General features: G+C 34.7%; 1 protein-coding gene across 2 annotated transcripts in view; it reads right to left on the bottom strand.

The window, feature by feature from the left end:
* LOC149794998 (rho-related BTB domain-containing protein 1-like) overlaps positions 1 to 21353 on the bottom strand; it is a 63100-nt gene extending 41747 nt beyond the window's left edge. For both annotated transcript variants that reach the window (XR_016422232.1, XM_089964664.1), the window contains exons 1-3: positions 21234 to 21353; positions 9772 to 9995; positions 8735 to 8838 (exon numbers count right to left, since the gene is read on the bottom strand). Coding sequence is in view for 1 of the 2 variants with exons in the window: in XM_089964664.1 (XP_089820790.1) it covers positions 8735 to 8838; positions 9772 to 9957 (290 nt within the window). In the remaining variant the exon portion in view is untranslated. The remainder of the gene's footprint in view (positions 1 to 8734; positions 8839 to 9771; positions 9996 to 21233) is intronic.
* Between the last annotated feature and the right edge of the window lie 487 nt (positions 21354 to 21840).

The raw sequence follows: 21840 nt of genomic DNA on the forward strand, positions 1-21840 counted from the left end.
TAAAATGTATAATACTGTAGTATCACAGCCTTAAAATGTATAATACTGTAGTATCACAGTCCTAAAATGTATAATACTGTAGTATCACAGTCCTGAAATGTATAATACTGTAGTAACACAGTCTTAAAATGTATAATACTGTAGTATCACAGTTCTAAAATGTATAATACTGTAGTATCACAGTCCTGAAATGTATAATACTGTAGTATCACAGTCTTAAAATGTATAATACTGTAGTATCAGTTCTAAAATGTATAATAATGCAGCATCACAGTCTTAAAATGTATAATACTGTAGTATCACAGTCCTAAAATGTATAATACTGTAGTATCACATGTCCTAAAATGTATAATACTGTAGTATCACAGCCTTAAAATGTATAATACTGTAGTATCACAGTCCTAAAATGTATAATACTGTAGTATCACAGTCCTGAAATGTATAATACTGTAGTAACACAGTCTTAAAATGTATAATACTGTAGTATCACAGCTTTAAAATGCATAATACTCTAGTATCACAGTCTTAAAATGTATAATACTGTAGTATCACATGTCCTAAAATGTATAATACTGTAGTATCAGTTCTAAAATGTATAATAATGCAGCATCACAGTCTTAAAATGTATAATACTGTAGTATCACATGTCCTAAAATGTATAATACTGTAGTATCACAGTTCTAAAATGTATAATACTGTAGTATCACAGTCTTAAAATGTATAATACTGTAGTATCACATGTCCTAAAATGTATAATACTGTAGTATCACAGTTCTAAAATGTATAATAATGCAGCATCACAGTCTTAAAATGTATAATACTGTAGTATCACATGTCCTAAAATGTATAATACTGTAGTATCAGTTCTAAAATGTATAATAATGCAGCATCACAGTCTTAAAATGTATAATACTGTAGTATCACATGTCCTAAAATGTATAATACTGTAGTATCACATGTCCTAAAATGTATAATACTGTAGTATCACAGTCTTAAAATGTATAATACTGTAGTATCACAGTCCTAAAATGTATAATACTGTAGTATCACATGTCCTAAAATGTATAATACTGTAGTATCAGTTCTAAAATGTATAATAATGCAGCATCACAGTCTTAAAATGTATAATACTGTAGTATCACAGTCCTAAAATGTATAATACTGTAGTATCACATGTCCTAAAATGTATAATACTGTAGTATCACATGTCCTAAAATGTATAATACTGTAGTATCACAGCCTTAAAATGTATAATACTGTAGTATCACAGTCCTAAAATGTATAATACTGTAGTATCACAGTCCTGAAATGTATAATACTGTAGTATCACATGTCCTAAAATGTATAATACTGTAGTATCACATGTCCTAAAATGTATAATACTGTAGTATCACAGTCCTGAAATGTATAATACTGTAGTATCACATGTCCTAAAATGTATAATACTGTAGTATCACATGTCCTAAAATGTATAATACTGTAGTATCACAGCCTTAAAATGTATAATACTGTAGTATCACAGTCCTAAAATGTATAATACTGTAGTAACACAGTCTTAAAATGTATAATACTGTAGTATCACAGCTTTAAAATGCATAATACTCTAGTATCACAGTCTTAAAATGTATAATACTGTAGTATCACATGTCCTAAAATGTATAATACTGTAGTATCAGTTCTAAAATGTATAATAATGCAGCATCACAGTCTTAAAATGTATAATACTGTAGTATCACATGTCCTAAAATGTATAATACTGTAGTATCACAGTTCTAAAATGTATAATACTGTAGTATCACAGTCTTAAAATGTATAATACTGTAGTATCACAGTCCTAAAATGTATAATACTGTAGTATCACATGTCCTAAAATGTATAATACTGTAGTATCACAGTCCTAAAATGTATGATACTGTAGTATCACAGTCCTAAAATGTATAATACTGTAGTATCACAGTCCTGAAATGTATAATACTGTAGTAACACAGTCTTAAAATGTATAATACTGTAGTATCGCAGTCCTAAAATGTATAATTCTGTAGTATCACAGTCCTAAAATGTATAATGATGTAGTATCACATGTCCTAAAATGTATAATACTCTAGTATCACAGTCCTAAAATGTATAATGCTGTAATATCACATGTCCTAAAATATATAATACTGTAGTATCACAGCCTTCAAATGTATAATACTGTAGTATCACATGTCCTAAAATATATAATACTGTAGTATCACAGTCCTGAAATGTATAATGCTGCAGTAATCCTATCAACCCTAAATGTATAACTCATCAATTTAACTTGAGCCCTGAGATGTATAATAGAGCTATATCATACATGTCCTTAAAGATATATAACACAACAGCATAATGGCAGCTTTAAGTAAACATAATATATTGGTTACTTACAATGTCTCATTTGCAAACTAGAAATGTGTTCACAGAACATGGATGTCCCGCCATAGTTAATGTAATGACCTAAATGCAAAACTTGACCAAGGATGATGGATGGGTTCAGGTGGTCAAGCCAAAATGGTGACATGACTTGCAAAATACAATAAATCAATTATCACATTATGCCAGTTCAAATGATTCAACTTGTCAGAGAATAAAAGACTTCTGAATTAGAAACAATACATTACTTAATGCAAATTATTTTAAATTAGACAATGCATGTTGCTTAATGCAAATTATTTTGAATTAGAAAATACACATCACTTAATGCAAATTATTTTTAATTAGAAACTACACATTGCTTAATGCAAATTATTTTGAATTAGAAAATACACATCACTTAATGCAAATTATTTTGAATTAGAAACTATGCATTGCTTAATGCAAATTATTTTGAATTAGAAACTACACATCGCTTAATGCAAATTATTTTGAATTAGAAACTACACATCGCTTAAAGCAAATTATTTTGAATTAGAAACTACACATCACTTAATGCAAATTATTTTGAATTAGAAACTACACATCGCTTAATGCAAATTATTTTGAAAAGAAAATACACATCACTTAATGCAAATTATTTTGAATAATCCCTAACTGAAAAGTGAACAAAACAAAATTAAAGTACATACAAATCATATATGCACACTTGAAACCGATGACAGTGCTTATTTTGATTATTAAATCATGACTGGCGCATCAGCAATGTCTGAATATTTCTGATATACCATAAATTTAATGATTTTAAATAAGCATCCCTGGAAGGGACTGATGCTCTACTGGGTGAAAACAATTTTGGGAATTCAAGATAACAATATTTCTTCCTTTGAGCAACTGAGTGTTGAAACCATCTCTGATATTCTTCAGTAATAACAAGAATTTCATGACAGATATCATCCCAGTCATATTGGAGGCACAATAGGCACCATTTTCATTGAGGACCAAGTAGGTGTCATAAGAATTCTATCAAATTATAGAAATTTTAAAAGTTTTAAATAATCTAGACTGACTTGAAATCACAGTAATCAAGTAAGAAAAAAAACAAGGTTATGCTACTCGCACCAAAACCAAGAACAGAGCAATTTAAAAAGAGCTTCCAATACTCTGGAAACAGTTCTGTGGAACAAGCTTCCACTACATTTAAAATCTGCCAGAAATATTACAGTATTTAAGAAGGGATATCATGAGCATGTATGTGTTTCTAACAGATAATGGAATTTAGTATTTTAATACTAATCATGTTAAAATACATGGTAATTATTGCTATCTTTTATATAATGCACATTGTTATACTCTCGTTAAGAGGACCTCAAGGGAGAATAGTCCTTGACTAATGAGTCACCCTCGATAAATTTATTATTATTATTATTATTATTATCATTATTAGTTAAATCCTCAACATTTAAAGTTCTTGGTAACTCTTTCCTAAAGGTAAAAATAAATTGAGACCAAACTTGTACTTCTAACCTTGAAGCTTTTTCCTTCTTCACCTTTTACTGAAATGTGGGACTACTTTGTTTCATGGGTGGCCTTTTGTGCTTCTTCTTTCTGTCTCACTCTTGCCTGAGCTTTTGCTCTGTAACATCTTGCTTATGAACCCTTCGTCTCCTCAACTGATCTTTAGTGGCATCTTATTTTCCATATATGGTCATAAGAACAAGTATTTTCCATGCCAGCTGTTTCATTCATATAGAGCAACTGTGAATGCATGTCAATCAATTTGATTTATTTTTAAACTGTACCTAGTTTTTCTTTCATGAGTTAATTGGAAACATCTGCTCATCCTATCTCCACCTGCTTTGCAAGCTTTCCACCATACAAGATAATTTTTATTTCAAGTTTCTGCAAGTTCTTCTTGATCCTTTCATATCTTTTTACCTACTTCTTCATGCTGCTTTTTCTTGTCTTTCAGACTCATCCTTTTCACTTTTTTTTTGCTAGTCTTTTCTGGTAAACACATAAGCATTCTGGTGGACCAGTTTTATATCATTTGAGAAAAATATTTTCTCAGGTCTGTATTGCACATGTTCATGGAAGAATACTGCATTCTTGACAATTCTGCATTGTACATGTTCATGGAAGAGTACTGCATTCTTGACAAATCAGCATTGCACATGTTCATGGAAGAGTATTGCATTCTTGACAAATCAGCATTGTACATGTTCATGGAAGAGTAGTGCATTCTTGACAATTCTGAATTGTACATGTTCACACAAGAGTACTGCATTCTTGACAATTCAGAATTGTACATGTTCATGGAAGAGTACTGCATTCTTGACAATTCTGAATTGTACATGTTCACACAAGAGTACCGCATTCTTGACAATTCTAAATTGTACATGTTCATGGAAAAGTACTGCATTCTTGACAATTCTGCATTGTACATGTTTATGGAAGAGTACTGCATTTTTAACAATTATTCTGCATTGTACATGTTCATGGAAGAGTACTGCATTCTTGACAATTCTGCATTGTACATGTTTATGGAAGAGTACTGCATTTTTAACAATTATTCTGCATTGTACATGTTCATGGAAGAGTACTGCATTCTTGACAATTCTGCATTGTACATGTTCATGGATGAGTCCTGCATTTTTGATAATTCTGCATTGTACATGTTCATGGATGAGTCCTGAGGCCCTCTCCTTTGTCATATCATTTGCATGGATTGAAAGATTCCTCTCCACATCAAAACGTAAAAGAGACAAAAAAAGGGCTGCTTTGGCCCACTTTCTGAAGTAATGGACATTTCACTTTATCATCCTCAGATGTAACTGCAAAGACTGTATGTCATTAATTATCTATCCTCATGCCTTCATAAGGTGGTGCATCTGGTATCTGCCAAGAAGAATCTCCACTCATCTATCAATGCTGCCATACATAGTTCATTCTGTTTGGTCACCTCTTCAATTTCCATCACAAAAATTCAATTTGACATTTGTTTCTCTTCATGGGATTAAGATACCCTAAACTTGCAAGGTGTTTGTTTTTCTGAGAACGTAGCTCTAATTAAACATAAGCTCTATTCTGATTGTAATTTTGATACTGTTTCCACACTTTATCATCATAAACATAAGCTCTATCCTGATTGTAATTTTGATACTGTTTCCACACTTTATCATCATAAACATAAGCTCTATCCTGATTGTAATTCCGATACTGTTTCCACACTTTATCATCATAAACATAAGCTCTATCCTGATTGTAATTCCGATACTGTTTCCACACTTTATCATCATAAACATAAGCTCTATTCTGATTGTAATTTTGATACTGTTTCCACACTTTATCATCATAAACATAAGCTCTATTCTGATTCTAAGTTTGATACTGTTTCCACACTTTATCATCATAAACATAAGCTCTATTCTGATTGTAATTTTGATACTGTTTCCACACTTTATCCTCATCATGATGTTAATTCTTAACACATTCCATGGATGATAATTCCAAGCTAGTTTTCCTTTTGATAAACAAGAGTTTGACAATCATCCCAAGCATTGTCATACGAGATGTCAGAATGAAGGTTCAACAGCTCTGGATTCTGATGAAATGCATGCCATCATGATTGCTTGAGCACATGTGGAAATATCTCTATTTTCCTCATGGTTTCCAATGTTATGTTTAACAAGTTATTTATCCATGATTTTCCCCCAATTGAAGAGAGCAATCAGCATGAAGCAACACTCTGATTATCTTGCTTTTTGTAGCAACTTTGGAATTAGAGGTATTGGAACATAAACATAAGCATCCAAATCATTCCTATCTATAGAAAGAAGAATGACTGCCGAGGTCTCTGGATTCTGGACTGGCGTTATGTAATCTATATTGTGTAATCTATATTGTGTGTTTAATTGTGTAATCTATATTGTGTGTTTAATTGTGTAATCTATATTGTGTAATCTATATTGTGTGTTTAATTGTGTATTGTTAGGATCATTTGTAAACAACATATTGTAATAAATTTGGAGTATGCGCATTTAGTTATAGCAAACTGATTTAAGGAATTCTTAAGGAAGATTTTTGTGATTACTTGCCTGATTGGAATTCGGTGCAATAGAGATATTCCTTTGCCCAAAATAATTAGCCAATTACTAGGAACAAACATCACGGAGTAAAGTGTTAGTGAGTTTCCATGATGCCATGGTTCACTAGTAGTGGATTCAGGTCCAAACCGAATGAGTGTCCATGGAATAATAAAGTCCCTACTAAAATCTAGTGGTGTACATTGGTGGTGTGACTGCAATGGCAGTATTTACGGTAGAAAACCAGTACATTACACTATGGAACCAATAAGAAGGGACTCGGCAGATACCTTTCATGTCGCCATGGTGGCAGATATAGTGCAGTTATACTGGCGAAATGTGCCTGGAAACCATGGGTTGACTGGCCTAGGGTGGCGGATTTAAAATAGTTCCTTGTGTTAAGGGTTAGTTGTATAGTTTCTACGGCGTGAACTGCTGGCGGTCCAGAAACCTAATGAAGAGAAACCATGCAGATGTGTGGTTGATAGATATTTGGCAGGTTGTGCGATCTGTGGTCTTGCATTGATTAGAGTAAAATTTAATGTATAGAATGGACACGTCAGGCTTTCTAATTTACAACTGAAGTTGTATGGAAGTCTTTGGAAAATTGGAGTAAACGTATGACTTCTAGCAGGAATCGTGCCAGGGTTTTGACACTGCTCAGTCAAGTAAAGATCCTGGCTTGTAACAATATTATATAGCTATGTTTTGTCCATGATTGTGTGCTGAAGTTTAAAATAATATTTATAAACATATTAACATGGCCTTTTGAGCTTGGAAGCTTCTTGAAGTGACTTTGCTTAGGAATTTGATTGGAAAATGATCCATATCCCAGTCATCTTATTGTGACTTAGTTTCTATATAAGGATCTGAAGTAAACAATATTATTCATTCTTATTTTAACATTAGTATAGTACCACTTATAATTTGGGAGGAATTAGTCATTGGAATTGCTAATGTGCTCATTGACTGGATTAACACTGTTTTGGGATTACTGAGGATTCATTCAAAGACATTCTGGATTATGTAATTGTGATACACCAAGACTATTGGCATACAGCACATCTAAGGCTTTTGGTACATCAACACATTCAAGATTGGAATTAATTTGGAACACTCTGTACTTTTAGACTAGTGGCAAAACGTTTAGGATTATCTGAGATTTAATTCACAATACTGCAAGTTCCTCTTAAATGTAATATTAAAACTTAGAGTATTTAATTATTTGTTGAACTGTACTAAACTTGTTGGTTTTACTTTTACTGTTACTTAGTTTAAGACCATAGAGTTATAACATTGGTGAGACAAAGGTTGGATGTTTGGCCTTCCACCATGTTGCAAATAGATCCACCAGCCATCAATACCAACTGGTACTCATGTGACTTAAAACCAAGGGATGAAGCCACCATTCTATTTGTTTTAGTGGATTCTCACAGGGCAGTGAGTTAACTTTGCTAATTTGGTCTGCCTGAAATATGATGAACCTGTGTTTGTCGTTGATGACGATGCATTTGAAAATCCCCAACAAGAATGCAGAGGTCTGGAGATTTGGTTCCCCCTTGCCTTCTGAGATAATTCACTACAGTGTTGTCAGACAGAATTTAGAATGTTCTTTCCATAGAAATTATACTGCCACCAATGATATGCCTTCAGTATGGCTCTCATCTCTAATATATTAATGTGATCATCAAACAAACAAGCATATGACACATACTGGATAGTTGTCTGTGGGCAGTTAGGGACGAAAGTCAACAGTGAAGTCAAATTGACTGAGGCACAGTTCTTGTCTAACACCAGGAGATCTGTGAATGTATCAGAATGGGTCTTATATCAGCAAAACTGCAAAGAATGCTGGAAGATGACTCTCAGAAAATATGGCCACCTGAGTGGTAACATGGTCAGCCAATTGGATACAAGGTCTCCATATTATTATGCATAGCTAATCTTAGAACTATTTTAAGATAGTGATCACACAAACCTATATTCCAAGTTTGATCAAAACTGGATCAAAAGCATTGCTTACAGAGTGGTAAAAAGTGAATGTTGACAGATGGACAATGGACACATGATTATACTATGGCCAGGTGAGCTAATAAATATGTGTTGCAAAGGTGACATATGGTGTAAGTTGTAACTTCCCCAAATTTAAATCTATCTGAAACATATGCATTTCTTTTCCTAAAGTAAAATATTTAATTTTCATCCTTTACGGTCACCAGACATATATGACACATTCACTGATTATTCAAACATACCCTTTGTAGGCAAACTTCCTATTTTTGTCATGGTAGCCAAAAGTATCCCAAATTCTTAGTGAAACACGGACTCCATCTACATTCACCATTGAAGTCTTGAGGATCTGTCAATAGAGAATTTTAAACAAGAAGCAAATACAGCACATCATTTTCATTCAAAGACTTTAGATTAGTCAAAAAAAAGTGTTTCTGGTTGGCCAGCCGGCCGTTATTTATTTGTTGACCATAGATCCCAAAATTTAATTTTTCAAAATATCAATCCCAAAATTGATTTGTGCATCTAACTGAGCTGGTTTAGCCCAGTACATAAAGTGCTAAGTTCATTATATATATAGATATACAGATATAAAATGTTTCTTAAAAAAAATTAAAGATCATATTTTTTAATTCCCAAAATTGATTTGTACATCAAATTCAGCTGCTTTAGCCCCAACACTTGAAGTGGTTAGTACATATAATAATCATTATAAAAAATGTTTTTAAAAAACCTACCTACCTGCTTTAATTTTAAAACCAGTGCAATAAGATACATGTATTTGTTTTTGCCTTAATTAATTCACCAAATTGTAAATCATAATACATGTAGTGCTATTCAATTTTCAAGAAGAAAGCCGATTCAGCATATTCATGACATTGAACTTTCCCAAGTAATTGATGTTTAATAGGTTATCATATGATTCTGGGATAAAAATATTTCATACACTTTTCTCACCCTTTTTAATAAAGGTTTGTGCTTGACTGTATTTGTGACAAACAGTTCTCTGAAAGTTCTTGTGTGCAAACAGGCTATATATTTACAAATTAAATATAACTATTGACTCTCACTTCAACAAAATAATCACAAAAACATGATCATCACAAAATTTATAAATGTGTAATGTTCATGAAATGTAGTTTTTCAGTAACATTTTGTAATAATCAATTGCAGTCTCAATCAACCAATTAAAATAAATTTTCTCTGTTTTTATATTTTCTGCATCTACTGGTAACCAAGAAAGTTTTATCCAAATCTGCAAATTTACTCTTTATGTTCTAACCTCAGGGTCTCTTGTATAATGATCAATTGCCCACACTGACGACACATGGGTTTTTACTAGTTTCTCTAAGGTGTAATGGGCATTACATGCCCAGGAACATGTCAAACAGGTTTTCCCCACTCCGCTGTCACCCACGACAACACACTTTATGAACTCGTTTTGGATCTGTGGCTCATGATGGGCCATTTTCAAGGTTTTCCAAACCTGGTACAGTCAAATGTCTGCTGAAAAAGAAAATAGAACAAAATCAGAGCTGTACACAATGGATTTAATTTTTCTTTTACTTTTTGTGAGCTATGAAATAGCATCTAAAGTGCTTTGGTACAATAACCTCAAGAATTCAAGTTGAGTATCCTTCCAATGGTGAAACCAACTTTTGGAGTAAAATATGTCTCCTTGATAATACTTAGTAAAACACATCTTTAGACACTACCTATCAAATCCAGCCCTATAATAATAAAATTCAGCAATGAAAAAGCTAACACTTGTCTGCCCAACTATGTGGGAGTCAAGCAAGTGTGATCATCACTTAGATACTGGGTTTGATGCTAAATCCTATCCTTACTACAGTTATGACTACAGCAGAATGTACACTTTGCAAGTAGGATGTAACGGTTGGCAGGGTTTATCTATGTTTTGATCAAATAAATATTATTGAAGAAACATCTTTTGCTCCAAAAATTGTTTTCTTCTTCAAAAAACATTACCTAATCAAAATACCTTAGGAAAAGAAGAGGTGAAGGGATTTATACCCCCTCTACCCCAAAGATGACATCTCTAGTATCCTGTATGTGTGTGTGATTCAGATTTTAACTTTTAAAAAATCTCAGTCATATTGCTATGATGTCTGCAATGTGACAGTTTATAGTGGTGCCTAGCAATGAGGCATCATGATGCAAATATGTAGCATAATGTTCCACCCAGTCACATTATCCTGACACCAGGCTGACCAGTCCTAACACTAACCTCTTAATGCTTAGTGCCAAGCAAGGCAACTGTTAGTACCATTTTTGTAAGTCTTTGGTATGACTTAGCTGTGGTTCAAACCTGCAACCTCCTGCATCCAAGTGCTCTAAGCACTAATTTACCAAAGCGGTCCAGTCCTCTATGGTATATGAGGCAGTGTTAACTTTTAAGATATAACTAGCATGGAGTGGTGACTCCATACGCCTCAACACAGCTGACTGGAAAAATATCCCCACAAATCCAACAGAAATCATATAGCCACATCACCTGACCAGCTGCTGAATGACTTGGGATGGCAGCCTGCTGTGCTGTGGCTACTGGTACCACCAGGCAAAATTAAGCCTTTTGTGATGAAAGATCTTAGAGGTAAAAACCAAAGAAAGTCATCTCTGACCTCCATTCCATGGCTTGTATAATACTGGTTAGGGAACAGGTATGATAGAATACAATGTTGATGGTGACTCCCATAACATCATGAGCTGAAATGCATAACAATTTTACTTGATCTTGTATGCAGAGTGAATAGGCCATCTTATCCAGAACAATAGAGCATGAGCTGATATATCAACCTCTCCTTCTTCTATATGTAAAAATGGATAAAATCATTCCATAGGAATAGTAGATAGTTCAGGCTGACTAACAAGAGATGTATTTTGCTGATCCTGCCAAACATAACTAGAAAGCATTTCTTATATAAGAGATGAACCAACAATGCTCCATGTTTAAATGGTGTCTTATTCAACCATGTCCAAAACCATTTCTGATACAGAGCCAAAGCCTTCAGTCATTACAGACCAAAGCTCACCAGAAGGACGGAGAGCTCTTTGTTTTGTTCTATATATTATCTCCTCTGCAACATATCTGAAATGATACCCTTCAATCATGATGGGTACTAACCAGAGGCGTAGCTATGATATTTTGCGCCCGGGGACGAACTATAAAATTGGCGCCCCAACCCCCTCCCCATTTAATCACATTTTTGAATATTACCCTTGTTTACTTATTATAATGTAACGTTGTAAGCTTCATTTTGGCGCCCCTGTACCTTGGCGCCCGGGGACATATGTACCCCCTGCCCCCCCCCCAGCTACGCCTCTGGTACAAACTTCTCTACTTCAAAAAACCAAAGAAGAAAGTTAGCAATTTGGGCTGATAATGCCTTAAGTGGCAGAGAGGGTCAAACTGGTTAGCCTTCTCACTTGAGCTATTCTCCCCACCAATTGTTCTGAGAATTGTTTGCCCATGAGGGCTTGTTCAATATGGGTATCCCAGCCTACTATATTGGCATCTGTACAAAATATAATTCCTGGATGATAATCCAGTAAGGGAACGCCAGCTGTAAACCAATTGGGGTTCTCCTTTGCACTGAAAGGAAAAATTCCATATTATCAGAAAGAAAAGCACTGTTGGTTACCATTAGCAAAGCTTCAGTGTCCACTAGAACAGCAGAATCATCTGAAATGGTCTCATAAACTGGCAACCCACAATGACATAATCCTCTGTCACATTGAGACCCAATGAGCAACAAAATTGTTAGGGTCATAAGGGGCTCTGCAGCAATAAGACATTAATTTGCGATGGTACAGCTGTAGATGGATCCATAAAAACCAAGGACTACAAACAGGTTATGGACTACAGGGCTTCCATAATGGTACAGTATCTGGCTACTCTTTCATAAAACTGACCATGCACCTAAATGGCTTCATGGCAACTAGGTATAATGGCATTTACACTGACCACAGACAATCACAGGTCCTATATTGTGTACAAACCATGTGATCTGCAATGCTGAAGCTAGTGCTATTGTGCCAGGGTAGGATACGTGGTATTGGCTCACCTTCACCCAACACGTCAGGCATAAGAAAGGACACATATGAATCTGTGCTGTCTGTACACAATCCACATAAGATTGCAGAGTCTAGCCTTGGTGTAACAGAGCCATTATTTTCATTGTTTTGGAGCCTAGGTCATAAAGCCTATTTCATGTTCCAGGCATATGGGACTAAAATGCTGCCATAGCCATTACAGGAAAGAAGTTGCAACTGGTTGTCCTGGAGCTGGCTGGTGACGGTACAATCAAATACTGTACATGATATCAATCCGATTAAAACCAGATCTCCACTGTCCTAAGCTGATGACAACCACTTAAGGACTTAAGGGTCAGGTTCTGGTGACCTTTGAATTAGCCAAAGGAAATGCAGTTTTCAAAAATCTTAAAGTGAATCAAATCATTCGGTACACTTTCATGCTCTTAATCCACACTGTTCATTCTCCAAACACAAAGATATAAGATTTCATCTGATTGGTTGATAAAATTAGCAATTATGGTAATAACATAGGTTACCAGAACAAGGCCCCTAAGTGGTTGCTGTCAGATCTGCAGGTATAACAGTGGAAATCTGATTTTAATCACATTGACATGATATAAGATCACTGTAATCAGTCTCTCATGCATATATGAATGCTAGATCAGATTAGGTTTCACCATGAGTTACCTACATCTGATGACAGAGTTCAGTCTTGACAAAACAGGGCCATCATTTTCTTTCTTTCAGTGCTCCACAAGAGTGACGACGTTCTGATGTCGGAGCAGCATACAAGACAATTTGACTTCACAGGTAAGACTGACTTTGGTACTGACCTCATGCAATCTGATATGGTTGGCAGTGTCCAATCAGGATGGAGTGGGCCATCTTATCCTCCATGATGTTTTGTCAAGTTCCTTATGTGGGACAGGTTATGGGATATGTGATTCCAAAACCAGTCCCAACCTGGATCATGTGAGAAAGTATCTGAGTCGGACAGGAGTGCTCTTAATCTGGCTTGCATCTGTCAAAAAGGAAGATTGGCTGACATATGATTGAGGCATCAGGCCTATTGGTACCACCCAAAAAGTTGGGTCTAGTTGAGACAGCAAGGTTAACTGGCTAGTGAGCCTTCTGTTTTACCATACTCATCTATCAGAAATTTATTGAAAGATGTGGTGTCCACTTTGATACTAATGATATCCTCATCTCTCAAAATGTGTTTATATGTTTTCCCCTCCTTCTTAGATTGTCTGCCCAGTACTGTGTCCCAATGACTCTCTGTCCATACAATGCATATTTGACATGTACTTCCCATGTGGCATGCAACACATGCTAAACATGTATTATATTTTTTGTCCCTGTCCATCTGGCATTTTATAGGTTTACACATAGGCTTACACATACTCCTGCTCATATTCTACACTCTGTAAATATAAACAGAACCGGACAAAATTTATACAAGTGTTTCAAGCCTAGCATCACTTTAATAAATCATGATGTGGAAATTACTGGGCTACTACACATTTCTCACCAAAAATTACCTGCAAAGCAAGGTCCCAAGTGAAAGTCTGCACAGATAAAGTCATTAAAATGTCATTTATAACACTCTAAGTGGACACTATTTTGCTATACACTACCTACAGTAAACTTAGGATTATGTATCTACACATAAGCAGAATTTTGTGCAAGAGACATGTGCACAATGTCATTTAGAACTTGATGCTGTGAAACAAACTAACTGAAAAACTTAAAGGTCTTTTATAATTTATATTGCACAATATACAAAAATCAAATACACATTGTTGAATTCACAAACCAGTGACCAATGCAGGTAACTACAAAAATGTGCCTAACACGTATAATTTACAACAAAATTGTAATTCTACAATAAACAGAAAAACTTCATCCCAGATTATGAGCAAAAAATCAAAAATAAAGATGGAATATACTTCCGTGATAGAAGAAATTCCTCCAACTTGCTCTACACTTGTTACAAGAAGCACCCAACATCAATTTACAAGGTCTTAAACAGTCTGCTACCTAGTACAAGGGGAAGTAATAACTGAAAGGACACGATTTTTGGTGCAAATCCTGTGATCCAAGGGGAGATCTCTCTAGTCTGGCACACATGGGCAGACAGTGTTTAGCTCTTTCTAAAGCTAAAATTTAACATGTGATTTGCATGGTAATGGTCATATTCCTAAGGTATTATGACCAGGTAATGTATTTGAAGAATCATCACAAAATTATTGTGCATGTTGTTTTTATATATTTACTGACCTTATCCACAAGATTTATCTCTGGAACTGTTTCAGGTTTACTGTAGCAAGTCAACGTACACTATCAAATCTAAACTACAGATTCAACCTTTTATATTAAACATAAACCTCTATATCATTACACTTTGCAAGTTTAAAGGACAAACTTACCATTACAAAAAATGGGTAAAGAGTAAACTATAGTCACTACTAAGACATGGCTGACTTGGAGATTACTGACCATAATAAACATTACTATTGGTCAAGGTATATGGTCTTAGATATAACTTACTGTGCAGAAACCATTATTCTGTTACAAGAGTTACCATGGCTATAACCTTTGGCCCTTAAATCCCTAAATCAACATGTTTCTTTACTGTCTTAAATGCATGCTAGAAAAATATTTCATCAAGGAACTTATTCTAAAATGAAAGTTCCCATGCAAAACCCATTTTTCATTGAATCACAATGTCCTTGATCCTTGACTCCCAAATCAGATGGCCTTTTCCATATACCATACATCCAAGCCCTCCACACGCTTTAGTAAAGGTTCATGATCTGGAATTAAAGTTAACTTTGCGAAAACATTTTGCTTCTGATAGTAACAGATCTTGCCCACTGACCCCTAAGACCCCACAATCAATAAGCACCTTTCATACTTTATCTGTAAGCTATACACAAACTTTAGTGAAGGTACAGTTGAGAACTTAGAATTTTTTTTTAGAAGCCATCTTTTTGCCATGAACTTGACCTTTAAACATTTCCCCCCAAAATCAATATGCATCTTTCATACTCAAAGAGCAGGAGTTTAATCCTTATCTGAAATGCAGAACTAGGTTCTTGCACACCAAAAACAAATGTTTTCTTCTTTCAGTCACCCTGACTTTATTTGACCTTCAACATACTATATATAAAGTCATTGTCATAAGCCAAGAATCCAATCTGCAATTTAAAGCCAAGAATCCAATCTGCAATTTATCTGAGACCTTGAAACCACATTATTAAAACTTTGTGATAATCCATATCTCTTGTGATAATCCATATCTCTTGTTTGCTATTTCCTTATCTTATCCAGATATGACCCATAAACACAACATATAGATTGATTATGATTTGGTAATGTTGCTAGCATAAAATTAATACATGAATATGTAGTGTTAAATTGAATTGATGGGAATGGATAATTTACAAGAAAAGAACCCAAATAAAACATATAAAACCATTGTTGTTTAGGAAGCCATGCTGATCATGTAAATACACAAATGCCTCAATGTGTAAAAGGTCATATTTCTTCACTTTCTTATCAAGTAAATTTACTTTCAATCTCTGAGGAGTTTTGTTGAGCACAGTAAATAAACAGCATCAAATGCACGTAGTTGTAACTGACAGGTGCTTAATCAATTTAATCCAGTGTGCACTGATGCTTCTGTAAAGCTTGAGTCATATGGCAATACCAATGTTAATATGGCAGTCATCCAAAGAACCTTCTTTAATTGTAGCAGTCTTATTTAAGTCTTATGGCAATACCAATGTTAATATGGCAGTCATCCAAAGAACCTTCAATTGTAGTAGTCTTATTTAAGTCTTATGGCAATACCAATGTTAATATGGCAGTTATCCAAAGAACCTTCTTTAACTGTAGTAGTCTTACTTAAGTCTTATGGCAACACCAATGTTAATATGGCAGTCATCCAAAGAACCTTCTTAAATTGTAGTAGTCTTATTTAAGTCTTATGGCAATACCAATGTTAATATGGCAGTCATCCAAAGAACCTTCTTTAATTGTAGTAGTCTTGTTTAAGTCTTATGGCAATACCAATGTTAATATGGCAGTCATCCAAAGAACCTTCTTTAATTGTAGTAGTCTTATTTAAGTCTTATGGCAACACCAATGTTAATATGGCAGTCATCCAAAGAACCTTCTTTAATTGTAGTAGTCTTATTTAAGTCTTATGGCAACACCAATGTTAATATGGCAGTCATCCAAAGAACCTTCTTTAATTGTAATAGTCTTATTTAAGTCTTATGGCAATACCAATGTTAATATGGCAGTCATCCAAAGAACCTTCTTTAATTGTAGTAGTCTTATTTAAGTCTTATGGCAATACCAATGTTAATATGGCAGTCATCCAAAGAACCTTCTTTAATTGTAGTAGTCTTATTTAAGTCTTATGGCAATACCAATGTTAATATGGCAGTCATCCAAAGAACCTTCAATTGTAGTAGTCTTATTTAAGTCTTATGGCAATACCAATGTTAATATGGCAGTCATCCAAAGAACCTTCTTTAACTGTAGTAGTCTTATTTAAGTCTTATGGCAACACCAATGTTAATATGGCAGTCATCCAAAGAACCTTCTTTAATTGTAGTAGTCTTATTTAAGTCTTATGGCAATACCAATGTTAATATGGCAGTCATCCAAAGAACCTTCTTTAATTGTAGTAGTCTTATTTAAGTCTTATGGCAATACCAATGTTAATATGGCAGTCATCCAAAGAACCTTCTTTAATTGTAGTAGTCTTATTTAAGTCTTATGGCAATACCAATGTTAATATGGCAGTCATCCAAAGAACCTTTTTTAATTGTAGTAGTCTTATAGCAATACCTATGTTAACATGGCAATCATCAATGAGTTTTCCTTAATTGAATTGTTGTTATTTTAGTCATATAGCTATGCCTATGTTTATATGGCAGTCATCCATAGCAACCTTCCCATACTGCAGTATTGTTAAGTCATATTGCAATACCTATGTTAACATGGCAATCATTCAATGAGCTTTCCTTAATTGAATTGTTGTAATTTTAGTCATACAGCTATGCCTGTGTTAATATGGCAGTCACCGATAACAACCTTCCTAAACTGCAGTATTGTTATTCAAGTCATATGCCAAAAATCATGTTAACATGGCAGTCATCCAAAGAGAAAAGTTATAACTTCGAGTAATTGAAATTGTAATAGTAAGAACAGTTATAACTTCAAATAATTGAACTTGTAATTGTAACAGAACAGTTATTTCGAGTAACTGAAATTGTAATTGTAATAGAACAGTTAAAACTTCAAGTAACTGAAATTGTAATTGACAGCTGCAAAGCAAATTGTAAATATATTCGTTATTGTAATTCATGAAAGTAACTGAACCCAATTCTGACTGTACCATGGTTATTTAAATCAAGACTCCTTCATGAGAGCTGGGGGACAGATTAAGTGGTCTAAGGCATCTGCCTTAACAGATCACTGACATCTCATCTTTGTCCACATGGGTTTGAGTCTCAGGTTAAGCCAATGTGGGTATATGAGATAGCTTTCCAGTAGGTTCCAACTGAATGGTAGTTCTTCCCTTGGACTTCTCAGGCTCTTCCTCCATCAGAATGCTGGCAGCCATGTATATCCTATCATGTACCGATCAACACATCGGACTCCTTCATTATGTTGTTTTGACTTCAGTTGCTTACTTTGATCAGTAAATACTGCATTCATTGTGAGATTAAAGTTTGTTATTATGCCATCATTCAGTGAGTGAAATCATTCAGCAGAACCATTAATTAACCACCAAACAAAAGTCTTTCCTCAAAGATGAATCCTTGCACCTTTTTCAACAGTAAAATTAAAAACAGCACACATAAATAACAGCAAAGTATTGTTCAAGGCCTAGAAAAGAATATCTAGCAATAATAATCACCTGGACATTGTAGACAATTAACACATACTGGCATGTGTTATCAACAAGAAGAGTGAAACTGTGAAAATAAAAACATTGATCACAATACATGCTATTTGAAAGTACTAGTAATTGTGTAAGGCAGCTAACATACACTGGGAGCTACTATTTCTCTACAGCTGAACATCTTGCATAAACCATGATCCACTACCATCGAGCAATATAATTTGGTCAGTCCACTGTACAGAAAAGGTTCCTACAAGGCTGCAGGTATATCTCTGTCCTACATCTCCATTTACTCTACTGCAGGGGTCTCAAGCATGTGGCCTGCCAAGCAGTATCCTGTGGCTCACAAAATGATTGGCATTACAAGGTCTCATGAGAGATAACAAAGGTGGTGTGGTCCTTGGGCCATCGAAAATGCCCTCATGCGGCCCTCTGGGTAGTTTGAGTTTTAGACCCCTGCTCTACTGTAGCAATAAATATGCAGGCATAGGCTGAGATTTTTTTGACAAGGATAGTAACTTTTCTTTTACCACAATTTTCATAAAAATAAAAAATAAAAAAATATGTGTGAATAAGATCGTCTTTTCCTACATTTTTGCAGTGCATGGTATTTTTTCACAAGCTTCTCCGAAGATTAAATGGACTGTCACTACACATGGGGCTCGTATCGCTTCTTACAATTGACCTGTCATGCATGTACTATACAATAACTAGTTATTATTATAGTATATAATACCAGTTATTATATAGTACATGTATGACAGGTCAATTTTAAGCAACGATACGAGCCCCTGTGTGTCACTAAGCCTAAAGCCCACAACATAAATATTATTATCAGCTATCGACTCGAGGTCTTACATGTAGGACTAGGCCTAAACCATATATAAATAACAATTATAACTAAGTTATTATATAAGAACTGTTTCTGTTTATTGTATATGGGTCATTTCGTGATGATTAGTACAGATTATCTTCAAATTATTCCTATAGGTATTACATGCGTGATATTGTTGATGAATTTTCCTTCCATGTTTTCGTACTGATGAAAACACGCACGTTAGAAGTAAACAAATTATCCATCAGAGTATCATAGACGCTTGGAGCGGGGAGGCGCTCTATAGACATTATATACTATGGAAAGAGTGACAAGGGTAAGGTGAAGTTGTTCGCATTTGCAACATGCACAGTGGAGAGTACGTTGGCATACCCCCTGTTACTTTCATGTAGTCGGTTTGAAATTTCTTTGGATATTGTGTTGTAGACACATCTTACCAACATGGCTGCTCCCATGTACTCGAAAATTCAGCTAGAATTAGTATAAAGTACAGTATCTTTAGCAGTTATTGAAAAAAAAGCGAATACTGTCAAACTAGACAGTATCAGCATCTGAAAACGCAATGAAAAATATATTTAAAAAAGTATTTAAAAAATAACAAATATCAGCTAGTTTTTATTTTCTTTTATTTTTATTTTTTTTTTTAATTATGTTTTTTTTCTACAACTTACCATCAAAGTCCAGGAAGTGACAATAACCAAGTGGAGCTAGCTATAATTTCTATAGATGCGCATCTGAAATAAGGCCAAGCTTTATACCTTATGATTCAATTAAACCCTTGAATCATGCATAAGTAAAACCAAAAAATTATTTTAATTTAAAAATGCAAAATCCATACACAAAATAGGAACTACAGAGTGTCACCAAGAGCGTGAGACAATATGTGTATCCTTGGCTATTTATCTGATAACAAGAATATGGCTCTGATGTACGTCGGCGCAGTAATTTACACATAAATCGCAAATTTTGTTCGCCAGAACTTGTTGGGGTTTTTAAGGGTGTGTGTGTGTGTGTGTCCAAAATAGACTGTTTTGGACCATTTCTGTAACTGGATTGCTCCAAGGACTGACTGTACAGTTGGGCATGAAAAAATAATGCGCAAAAATCATTCTTTCGCCAAACAGGAAGTCAGAATATTGTGGCCAAAAATTGGAGACCTCTCTTCCTTTCCTATTGCATGCTATACAATCACAAAGTAGAATGGCCATTTTAAATGCCTGTCAAGCACATTGATCTTTTTTACATCATTGCACCTCATAACTTCACAATGAAAAGTTGACGTGTCATCGCTAACAGCACGCAAGCAGTGGTTGCAGACAATCAAAATTTAATGATTTTTTTCTCCATTTTTATTTCATGAGAAAGTTGCAAGAATAATAGTGCAAATTAAATGTGACAATATTTTATTTATTACTGAAACGTTGTTGGGTCATATTTTCAAGACCTATGATGTTATAAGGCTCTGTACTTCGCACAGCTAACCGGGTGTTCGTTCACCAAAAACTTACAAATCGCGATCGGAACATAACTGCAGTTCGACTCGCATTGGAGAGAGACGACGATGTTCCAGATTTATCCGGGTGTACCAGCATGCAGTCAGTGTATGACCTGTGTAAATGACTTCGAAGTTGGGAATGAGCGTGTTATAGTTCATTTAGACGTTAAAAAAAAAGAAGAAAAGATTGTGTTCTAAAGTAGACTCCCTCATCGCTCACAATAATTAAATCTACTACTAAGATTCACCCTTTTCTAAAGAAAGTATATTCAAAATACAGGTGAGATATTGTTCAGACATATTAAATTTCAGTCTTTTTCAAAACAAATCTTGTTTTCAATGTGGATGTCTGAACTAAATCATTTCGTTTGGCAACTGGTGCTTTTTCAAACCCAAACATGATTATTTTTCAAAGTCAGAAAATTATATACATACCCGAAACACCAACCGATAACAGAACCAGGCAAGTTAACGCCTCCTGGACTAGATTCTCTGCTGGCGCAGGTATCTGCAAATACTCGTTCCCAAAAACTGGCTTCACATGCTGAGTCTTACCACCATACACGACAATTTGCACGTATCTGGACCAGTTGAAAAGGCTCTCGCCTCTCTATATTTACATCTATTCACTCAACCATGTAATGTTACGCAGTTTCTTTAATTGTATTGAGATCAGCTTTCATAAATATTGAAGGATACGATGTATTCAATTCTTTGTTTGGTTTTGGAAAGAAACACTTGTTTATAAAACAAATTTAGTAACTAGGGGCGGTAGAGGTATTTAAGGTAATCCACCTGAAATTGGATATTCATTTCACATTTAGGTGTTGGATAACTTTAAAGTGGGTCTTCTGTCTTGTCATTGTTGAGCGTAACTTGATTTGTAAGACTATGCAAATCGTAGCATGTATAATATCGCTGCAAGGAAACACGACAAAATAGCCAAGCTTTAGTCATATACACTAGCGTTTGGTTTGATGGAATGCGACAGAAAGAGGTCCATGGTCAGAATTTTAAAAAGTGGGTGCGAATTGATATGGAT

This window comes from Sinohyriopsis cumingii, chromosome 7 (genome assembly GCF_028554795.1).
Source record: "Sinohyriopsis cumingii isolate HCF-2022 chromosome 7, ASM2855479v2, whole genome shotgun sequence".
Lineage (NCBI taxonomy): Eukaryota > Metazoa > Mollusca > Bivalvia > Unionida > Unionidae > Sinohyriopsis > Sinohyriopsis cumingii.